The sequence below is a fragment of the Falco biarmicus genome, chromosome 14 (genome assembly GCF_023638135.1).
Source record: "Falco biarmicus isolate bFalBia1 chromosome 14, bFalBia1.pri, whole genome shotgun sequence".
Lineage (NCBI taxonomy): Eukaryota > Metazoa > Chordata > Aves > Falconiformes > Falconidae > Falco > Falco biarmicus.
Genome location: NC_079301.1, coordinates 2,721,082 through 2,731,802, shown reverse-complemented (window position 1 = coordinate 2,731,802; position 10,721 = coordinate 2,721,082). Strand labels below are relative to the sequence as shown.

The 10,721-nt window shown below is 55.3% G+C and overlaps 1 protein-coding gene across 1 annotated transcript; it reads right to left on the bottom strand.

Annotated features, from left to right (window-relative positions):
* Nucleotides 1-3,971: 3,971 nt before the first annotated feature.
* POU3F4 (POU class 3 homeobox 4) lies at nucleotides 3,972-7,038 on the bottom strand. Its single transcript, XM_056360145.1, has one exon. It carries the CDS (start codon nucleotides 6,939-6,941, stop codon nucleotides 5,835-5,837), a length of 1,107 nt encoding a protein of 368 aa, XP_056216120.1. The 5' UTR covers nucleotides 6,942-7,038; the 3' UTR covers nucleotides 3,972-5,834.
* Nucleotides 7,039-10,721: the final 3,683 nt, after the last annotated feature.

Here is a 10,721-nt window from a genome sequence, read left to right as displayed (position 1 = left end):
CCAATGACAGCTCTCCCTCGCTCTCCCCTTCCTATCCCCTTCCAAGATTTAACACTGTTTTAACATTTTAATCAAGGACGTGATTCTACACATATTTAGAGGCTGGCACAGCATGCAGGGCTTCCTGTGGATCAGCAAGCCATGGATCCATGTACAAATCCCTTTACAAGCGTGTGTAAACCATGGCACCATTCGCATCACCGCCACGTAAAATGGTAGTTTGAGATCCTCTTGCTTACCCTGCTTTCCTGAATCCTAAAAACAACCAAAAATCTGTCTGAGGCAAGATTTCATATACCACTCCTCAGCGTAGAAGCCTGGCTTTCTTTTCATTACATTAGTACAAAAGTTATTTAGTATGGCCTTTTCCATATCTTACAGTGTTAACAAAAATAGATGCTTATTGCTTTAATAAAGGTTTTGATTTGGAAATTATTTACCATTTAGACTTTTTATGCTCTAATTGCTTTTGATTCTTCAGAATATATATAATGGAAAGCAGCTGAAAGACTGGGGTTTAAAAATGGGCTCTTGCACATTTGAAGCAAATTTTATCCTGCAATCAGTCGCAAAGATCTTAACTGCAGCTATCACATATCCTAAATATGTAATTGCTGTGGAGCCTTTCCAGTCTGTTGGTTACAGGACGCTAGGAAAAGAGGAAAGCCAGTACAAATGTAGACCCTGATGGCCGTGAGTATTTTTGGGGTCACCTGCCTAAAACCTTCAATGAACATTTTTTCTAGAACAAAGCCTTGGAATTAGATTGTGCAAAGACACCAATGAATAATTTCATTTGCAGGGAAGCGGCCCGCTGGATTACATGGAAGCTGCTCTGGTGAGTGAAGTGATGAATTATGTCTGGGTTTTGGGATCGGACCCTTGGCTGAAGGGCATCCCCTCCCAGCCCCACATGCTCCCTGGCTCCTGGGGGGAGGACTTAACATTTTAAATGTACCCCCATCCTCCTGTGGTCCTGCCCTGGGAATGGGTGGTGGTTTTTGTACACAGATGCAGTCCCAGTAAGACCAAGCGCTCTAGCCTGCTCTGCCTGAGCCTATGGAGTTGCTACAAAGAAAGAAAAAATCACAATACTGAATTTTGAGGTATTTTAAAAGCATATTCGTCAGATGTAGTCTAGGCATGAGTTGAATGGTCCATATTCTGAATGATTTATAAAGACCACTACAAAGTGAAATACCATCTTTGCTTACTTTTTAGTAATTTTTGCTTTCAGATGAGCCCCCTCCCATGGTCCTGGCCCTCTTTAGCAGGGAGGAGAGCACAGCTTGAGAATATTTGAAATTTAAACCCGAAGGAAGCCTCAGGTTCTCTTCTTTTCATGTCATGTAAAAAAGCCAAGAAGACTCAGCCTCAAAAATTGTTAGAGCCATTTAACACTCTCCATTAAAATCACAAAAGCAGTGTAATTCATTGTTATCAGAGAAATACTTGATTTCAACCCTTTCTTCTTTAAAGGAGTGTGTGAGATATTTCCATGCTAAATTAGTATCTTCCATTAATGTGAATGGCTGCTAAGTACACACCATAAATTCTCCGTTCCAGGAGACACGTGTGTGCCAAGCCTGCAATGGCAAGGCCTCCCGGGTGAGCCGGGCGGTTGCAGAGGGCGTGGGGCGGTGGGCAGCTGGCACAGCCTAGATGTGCTCGTGCCCGATTTACTGCATTATAACTAAGGCCGAACTTGGAGTCTCTTATGATTATACTCCATGCTTCTTTCCACCCCCTCTTGAGTTCTTCTTAAAATCGTTTCCTAAATGCAGAAGATAACCTGACCCGTGTCTGCGAAGCTGAAGTTTCTCTTCCTGCCCCTGGCTCGGTGGGACTTTGGGAGGCCAAGCATCCCCCCGCCACCCAGATGTGCCCAGCACCCCGAGGCCTCCCCACGCACACCGCGTGTGATGGGCAGCGAAGAAGACAACAGTGATCTGTACTTAACATTAGGTGGCACAAAAGAGTTTCATTTTGCTCACAGGCATAATAAAATATATGGGCGATAACAGAGATTGTCTTTTCTTTAAATCAGATTCTCCTTCCCTATTTTTTCCAGCTTTCAAGTAGTTTTCTAAGTCCTCCTGTTTATAAACTTACTTGGTTCCGTCTTTTATCTCATCTCTTTTGTCTCTTAACAGAATTTGTTTAAAAATAACACATAACCCAGCCCTGGCTGCAGTTGCATTTACAGAACAGCCAAAGGGCTCTAAACCAGGCTCATTTCAGCAAAACGCCTTCTGTCCTTCCTCCAAACCAGCGCTGCCTTCCAGACCTTCACCCCTCCGGACCCTGCCTGGCCAGAGCCAGCGTGACCACACAGGGCACGTCCTCGCACCAAGCTTTTCCTCCGTGCCCGTACTTGGCGCTGTTTCCAAACCACGGGCATTTACTCCTGGTTTGGTACCCATGCTACTCGGTGCATGGTTATTTTGTTTCTGGGGTTGACTGAGAAATGTGATGGGGCTGGGGAGCTATGTTTCCTTCTCCTTCTGTTGTAATCCTTTGGGAAAGAGTTGCAGGTTGTTGTCCAGCTGCAGAAGCAGCTGGGCTTTGCTGCCCCAGCGGCACAGGCCCGTTGCCTCCAGGATCGCGGTGTCTGCCCTGTGCTGCAGCTTGCAAAGGTTTACAGCAAAAAATCAGTTTTATGATGAAGAGACAAAGCATCGCCCACTGTTTACAGCCCAAATCCTCTCTGGCTGACAGGTACGGGGTGGCTGCTGCTGTGGGAAGGTGCTGGCTGCTCCTGCTGCGGGGTTGGTAAAGGCAAGAGCTCACTCCCGGCTCGGGTGGCTGCTCGGGACTCCGAAAGGTAACGTCCCCTTCCCCGCACTGTTCGCAGCAGGGTTGGTTATTGTTTTCTCCAAGGTTCGGCCTCAGAAGGAGGGAAAGGGGAAAAAAATATAAAAGGCCATCGCGTTGCTGATGCTGTGAAGTTTGCTGCTTCCCTGCCTGCACCCCCCCCCCCCCCCCCGCCCCCAGCACCCCCCCTCCTCCCTGCGCCCGGGCCCGGCTGCCGGGGCTGGATCTTCCGCGTTTCACCCCATTAGATGTGATTAACTGTTATTGTTCCTCCCCGGCACTCCGCGGCCCGCCGGGGGGCGCGGGGGGCGGCCCGGGCCGGGGGGGGGTCGGGGCGCAGGAGCCCGGCCCCGGCGGCGCGGCCCGCGGAGGGGGGGCGGGGGGAAGGAGGGAACAAAAGAAACTTCCCCGGTGCCCCGATTCCTGCTGCGGGGGGGCAGGGGGGGACCCCGGCCGGGCCCCCACGGGCTGCGGGGCAGCTGGGGCCACCAGCCGGGAGGCGGCTGCAGCGCGGGCGCGCAGAGCCGCGGGGGCGAGGGGGCAGCGCTGCCCGCGCCCTGCACTGATGTACACGGTACAGCTATACGTACACACACAAACAGCTGCATCCATAGTGCATCTACATGCAGCGGCGCATCCTAGCGCCTAGCGCCACCCGGCCCCCCCACCCCCGAAAAAAAGCCGCGGCCCCCCTTTTCCCACCCCAAAAGTGCCTTTTCCGCGGCCTCGCGGCAGGTGGAAACCGGCTCGCGGGGCGCTGCCGGGCCCGGCCCCCCCCGAGCCCTTCCCCGGGGGGTACCGGCCCTGCCCGGGCAGGGGGAGCCCGGCGGGGGGGGAGGGGGCGAGGCCGGGGCGCTCCCCACCGCCCCCTCCGAGGAGCCCCCCGCTGCCCGCACCCCCGGCTCGGCCAGCGCACAAACAACGCAACGTGGGTTTTACAGCTTTTTTTTTTTCTTTTTTTTGTAAAAATGTTTATTTAAACCTTTTTTTTAATTTTTTTCCTTTTACAACAATAAAATATTGCGTCAATATAAACCCCTTGACTAAAACTGGTCGACAACCAAACGTTACAGCGAGTCGTGTGTTTCGTTATTATTTTTTGTTCCGACAACCATTTAGGCTTTTTTTTTTCTTTCGGAAACGTTTTTTTTTCTCTCTTTTTTTTTTTTTAAACATAATGCGGAATTTATTGAAAATAAATAATTGTTGGCAACTGCAATAGGCAATTTTGGATAAAATAGTTGAAAAAAGCAACCTTTAATGAAAATAGCGTTTATTATACATCAGTTACTAAATGAATAAACTAAATGATCTTTCTTTAAATTAATAACTTCCAAAAAACGTTTAATATACAAAACTGTACAGTTATAAAGTCGGCAGAAATAGGCAGGTCCTCAGTGTCGAGTTTTTTTGTTTTTCTTTTTTATTTTTTTTTTTTTTAGCGCTTACTGAAAAATACTTGAAAAATATAAATGTCGAAAGGAAAAAATCTGAGCGCCGGGGAGGGAGAAGGGCTGCGCCGGGAACCGCGGAGCGGGGTGCGGATGCGGTGCGGGCCGGGGGGTGCGGGGGGGGGCCCGGCCCGGCCCTGCCCGGCGGCCCCGAGCCAGCCCGGCCGCGGGGGGTGCGGGGACGGCGGGTGAGCTGGGCCGTGCCCCGCACACGCACCCACGCAGCGGTTCTCCTTCGTGCGTGGGCGCCGCACACGCCGCCCGTGTGCACGGCACAGCCACGGCCGGGCGGAGGGGAGGGGGCGGTTACAGCTCAGCACTTCCCTGTGCCGAAAAAATGGTGATTTTTTAGCATTTTAGGGATTTTTTTCTTTTTGTTTTTCTCCCTGTTCGTTTTGGGTTTTGTTGTTGTGTTGTTGTTTGGGTTTGGGGTTTTTTTGTTGTTTTTTGTTTGTTTTTTTTTTTAATGAAAGCTTTTCAACAAATCCAGCATCTCCCTGTGACGCGGAAATAAGCTCAGCATGAACCAAACGCGGGCGTTTTCTGTCCCCTTCCCTCCCCCCGCCCCGAAATCCGTGAGACACCTCATTCCTCTTCACCATCGAAACAAAATACAGAGAAACTGATTTCCGAAGCCAAAGCGCAGAAGTATAAAGGTGTTTTACTACAGACCTCTCAGTCTGGCGCTGATCAAAAAGCCCAACTCATCTTCGGAAAGGAAAAGACTGGCAAATGCCACGATTTTGTTTGTAATGCTTAATTTCGGATAAATCTCTTAGAAATAATAATTGCATTTTTTTTTTCCCTTGGAGAAGAGGGGGGAGGTCAGGACTGTAACCCGACCGTTTGACGGTGCTGGGAAGTTCTTGAAGAGAAAAGCTGCAACAAATAAGCCTGTTCTTCACAGCCGTGCGTGCGGCAGCCGGGTGCGCGGGGTTCCGCGGGCGCGGAGGGAGCCCCGTCCCCTGGGGGGGGGCGATAGGGCCGCGGCCACCCTGCCCCGTCCCCGCTGGGTGACTGCCGGTGCGTGGGGAAGGGAGAAACGTTTTGACTGATCAATTCGATACAAATTAGGTCACAAATATTGTGTACAGTTTGTAGTAAAACACCTCAGACATTTAAAAACGCTATATAAGTCTTTAAAAATGCAAAACTAGTCTATTGTAAAACAGATTCACCTGAAATACAGCTGATATAACCAAGGCGCTGGAAGGTTATTCATAGGCACACATCTGTCTTTCCTTTTCTGTCGGTTTTTTTCTTTCTTTTTTTTTTTTTTCTCGTGGGTTTTCGTTTGTGGGTTGGTGGTGATGGGGTTTTTTCTCCCCCCCCTTTTTTTTTTTCCTTCGTCCTAGCGGAGACCGAAACCAAACCTTGTCTGCGAGTAAACACCGTGTACCGATCGGCAGAAAGGTCGGAGAGAGGAAAAACTCTATTGCCCAGGCGGCGAGCGGGGAGCCCCGGCCCCGCGTCGGCCGCCCCTCGGGAAGCCCAAGCCGGCGCCCGGCGGCGCTGCCCGCAGTGCTGCCCGCAGTCCTGCCCGCCCCCCCGGTGCCCGCCGGGCCGCGGTCAGAGGTCGTGGCAGGCCGTGTCCGTTTTCACGCCGTGGGAGTACACCTCGTGCTGCGGCTGCTCGCCCGGCGGCGTCATGCGCTTCTCCTTCTGCCGCCGGTTGCAGAACCAGACCCGCACCACCTCCTTCTCCAGCTGCAGGCTGTCTGCCAGCGAGGAGATCTCCTGGGCGGCCGGCTTGGGACACTTGAGAAAGTGCGTTTCCAGCACGCCCTTGACACTCACCTCGATGGAGGTCCGCTTCTTCCTCTTCCTCCCCTGCGCCGCGATCTTGTCGATGCTGGTGGGGCTGCCGGTGGAGGAGTCGGCCTCCTCCAGCCACTTGTTCAGCAGCGGCTTCAGCTTGCACATGTTCTTGAAGCTGAGCTGCAGGGCCTCGAAGCGGCAGATGGTGGTCTGCGAGAAGACGTTGCCGTAGAGGGTCCCCAGGGCCAAGCCCACGTCGGCCTGGGTGAAGCCCAGCTTGATGCGCCGCTGCTTGAACTGCTTGGCGAACTGCTCCAGCTCGTCCGAGGTCGGCGTCTCCTCGTCCGAGTGGTCCTGGCAGTGGTGCCCGCCCAGCTCGCCGTGCTCGCCGCCGGCCTCGCCGCGCAGCCCCGGGTGCAAGCCCTGCGCGGCGGCGGCGGCGGGCGGCGGGGTAAGCCCGCCGTGCTCCAGCATGCCGCCCACCGCGAAGCCGGCCTGCGAGTAGACGTTGAGGGGCTGCCCGGCCGCGGCGGCGGCCGGGGGGGCCAGCGAGGCGCTGTGGGCCGGGCTGGCGCCCCAGGCGCTGGGGTGGTTGGCGTGGGGCGAGTGGTGGGAGACGTGGGGCGAGCGATGGTGGATGATGGCGCCCAGCTGCAGGTCCTCGCGGCCCGGCTTGACGTCGGGCTGCTCCAGCGGGCCGCCGGCCAGCGCCGAGGGCCAGGGCCCGCCGTCGCTCAGGCTGGTCACCCAGTGGTGCCCCAGCGGGTGCCCATTGCCGGGGACGCCCTGCAGGTACTCGCTCTGCAGCAGCTTCTGCGGGTTGCGGAAGGGGCTCCCCTGCTGCATGCCCGCGCCGTCCGCATGGGCGAGCGAGCCGGAGCCGAGCAGGCTGTAGGGGTTGGAGGCGGCTGTGGCCATGGCCGCCGCGCAGCCCCCACGAGTTATACTGTGGCGGCGCCGCCGCTTCAGCCTTTGACATCCACCGGCACGGCGGCCCGGGCAGCGGCCGAGCGCCGACTGGCAGCCGCGCCGCCCAATGGGGGCGCGCCGCCGGCGGGGCCGCGCCGCGCAGGCCAATGGCAGGGGCGGGGAGGCCGGCCGCGGGGCCGGGGGCGGGGCGAGGGCCGGGCGCCGCGCGGGCCCGAGGCAGGAAGTGAATCACTCCGCCGGCACCGGGGGCCGGGCGTGAGGCGGCCCCGCTGCTTAACTCCTTCCGCGCCGCGCTCCGCGCCGGACGGGGAGGGAGGGGAGGACGCGGGGCACGGCTTAAATGGGGAGCGATTAGCGCCGGTGGAGCGCGCGGCAGAGGTTAAACGGCGGCGGACCGGCGGCAGCGCTGCGGGACCACCCCGGCGCGGACCGGCTTCCGACGCGCCCCTAGGTCCCTCGCAGCCCCCCGGGCCGGGCGGGCTCTGCCGCTGGGTGCGCGCTGCCCGCTCTGCTCCTCCGCGCTGGCGGCTGCCGCTGCGCTGCCGCCCCGAGCCGCGCCACTCCCGCCTGCCCCGGGCCGGGCGCTCCCGCCGGGGAGCAAAAAGTTAAAAAACAACCAAACGTCAAAAAACAAAGCCCCAAACCCCAAACAAACAAAACCCTCAAATAATAAAAAAACACCCCCAAAAGGCGCTTTCCGGCCTCCGCGCCAGTAAGAACCCCTCGAAGTTCGCGATAGGCAGCGCCCGGGCGCGGTGCGATCCCGCCGTACGGTGGGTGGGGGGGGGAGACTCCCACCCCCAACCGGGAAAAATGGGAAAATAAAGGGGGAAAAGGCGCGTGCGGTCCCCAGCCCCCCCTCTCCCCGCGCGGGGGCCGGCGGGGGGGAGCGGTGTGCCCCCCGGCTGGCCCGGGCCCGGCGGGCAGAGCCCCCAGCCCCGGCGGGGCCCCTCGGCGGCGGGGAACGGCGGGGAGCGGCGGAGCCCGGTACCGCCGAACCGCTCCCGAGTTAAAAAATGACCTTTCCCTGCATAATTTTGGAGGTAACCTAGCTGCGTAATTATATTTGCACTTACAGAAGACTGCATCAGAGTTCCCTTATTGGTTTGAAATTCCATTAAATATATTGCAAGAGCTCCTAGGTTAAGCTTGATTTAAATTTGCATACATTTTCATATATTTAGCAGAAATAAAAGAAGGCTTGCAGCTACCAGAAAGTCATTAAGGCATTAGTTTCTCTGAGAAGACAGATCTGAAGAAAATTCAAGAAAATGAGAAAATAGATATAAATAAGGTGAGCGCTCCTCCGATTCCTTTATAGCCGGGTGGCATCTCTTGCCTCATTATAATAATAATAATCGCAATAATTTCTCGCCGGGGCTCGGGCAGGGCGCAGCGTGCGAGAGGGGGCAAAGGCAGGGCTGGCTGGTAGCGCGCGGTGTGTGGCTGGAGGCAGGTCGCGATATATCGGGGAGGCTGCGGGTCCCCGGGCGCGTCCCCGACGGGCGGCCGCTGCGCTGCGCACCCGCGCCCGGCTCCGCGCCCTGCCCGCAGCCCCGCGGGCAACTTGGGAAAAGAAATAACAAAAAAATAAAGTTTGCAGGTAGCGGGGGGAAGCGGTTTGTGTGCGAGGGGCGGTGGGGAGCGGGCGGGGGGGTCAGCGGGGGGGTCAGGGCATGGAAAACGTCTCCGGGAGAGCCCGGTGCGGCGGGCAGCACCGCGGCCGGGCCCGCCGGCGGCGCGGGGGAAGGCGGGCAGGGCAGGGAAGGAGTTATATTAGCAGCCCGCTTGCTTTTTTTTTTTTCCGCCTTTCTTTCCTTTTTTTTTTTTCCTCCCCTCTCTCCGCCTTCACAAGCTTCTCGAAATAAATATCACCGGAGCCGGCGGAAGAAAAGGGGGGGGGGGGGGGGGGAGGGAAATCCGCGCTGTATAAAAACGTAACTAAATTATTTAAAATTAATTTGCACTTTAACTTCCGAAACAATTTTTCAAATCCCATTGCCCGTGAAAATAGATGTTCAGATCCGCCGTTTAATTAAGGCAGAGTCTCTAGCAGGGAAATAAAACCCCGAACGTCCCATTTTAATATTTGTTGCAAATGTATCTAAGGCAGAGCCCGGCTCCGCGGCACTCCGCTCCTGACGGAGGAGACTCTCATCTCGCCTATGGGAGAGTATGGAGTATTTTATAGTGTTTTTATCTGCATATAGTTAAATCTTCTTGCTGTTCTAACTAATCTGCTGGAGAGGGTTTCTTTAGCTCTTTCCTGTCAGTCTAACTTCCCAAGTGTAACAGATGCCGCTCTCAAGCGGTCCTTTCTGCTGCTTTTCTTTATTCAGCCTCGCATATTTCTCCCCATGATCTGGGTTTCCATAGAGAGAGGAATAAAAGGGGGACCATGGCCACAAATCCCCTGCCCCATGCAGAATAAAAGAGCCTTATTCAATAGACGACCCCGTCTGGACATGGGAGAAAAATAAGTACATGCAAAGCTACTGTTGCAAGAATTTGTAACTTATTTTTCATAGACTGAAATCCATTAAAGTTTTTTTTTTAAAAAAAGAAGTTTCTGGGTTTGAGCTGGGCGCTCCAGCCCCCTGGCTCTGGGTGCCTCGGCGCTGGACGGACCCGCGTTTCCCCAACAAATAACTCCCTTTAATATCTATTTTTTTCCCCTGCTAAATCTTTGGCATGAAAAAGGTCGCACAATAGCCGAAGGCAGCCTACCGTCTTGGGGCAGCTAGAAGTCGCTATAGAGAAAAACCCCCGCTTGGAAGCGGAGGGGCTGTAAATTGTCTGCAGTTCCCTTCGCCCGGCGGAGGCACCGGCGGGACCGGCAGTTTCGGGGGGTCACCCGGTGCGCGGCTCGGACGTCCCCTCGCCGCGGCGGCGGGCGGAGGGCAGGCGGCGGCACCGGAGCGGAGCCGGCGGGGCGGCGGGCGGGGGCGGCGGGGCAGGGGGGCTCCGGCCGCTCCGGTACCGCACCCGCGGGTCCCCCGAGCTGCCCCGCGGGGAGCCCGCCTGCCTCTGCGTATAGGCTCCATAGGCGCCTCGATAGGTAGGGACCGGAGAGAGCCAGCCCAGAAGCGGGAGGAACGGGTTTATTATGATCGTGGCAGAGCGGCTTTTATTATATTTTAGAGATTTTTTTTTTCTCTCTCTCTCTCATTGTTCGTCTGCGGGAGGAGAGGAAGGAAAAAAAAAGGTCTAAAAGGGGTTCGTTTTGATTGTGTTTAATACAGCATGGAGCGGTAAGCTGTGGCTCGGTGTCATGACCTCTATATTGAAAACTTCACCTTCAACACAAGTTCACTTTAGAGACAGGACGAGTTAGATTGCGCTTGGTGGGAACAAGTGCAAATTTAAAAACAGAGTCAATCATAACGGGGGTGGGGGTTGGGAAAGGGCAATTTAACCGTTTCTGAAGCCAGGAGTTAAGGTTTTCATTGTGTACATCGAGGCGCTGGTACTAACGCTGAAGCCCAGCCACCCATCCGTTCAGCAGGCAGGGCTGAGAAACCGGCTCCTGGATCTCCGGAGATGCTTTGTGAAAACCTAACCTGCTTGGGGGAAGGTTAGGAGGAAAAGAGGAATTTACAGAGTATTAGCAGAAATTAGCCAATACCGACACAAGCTCAATTAGTTCCTTTTTTTTTTTTTTTTTTTTTTTTTTTTTTTTTTGGTCTCTGTTGGCTGCTCTTGAACGTGAGTAAATGCAGGGAGAGAGGAGGGAGAGCCACACTCCCATCTTAGAGCCACAGCCAGGAG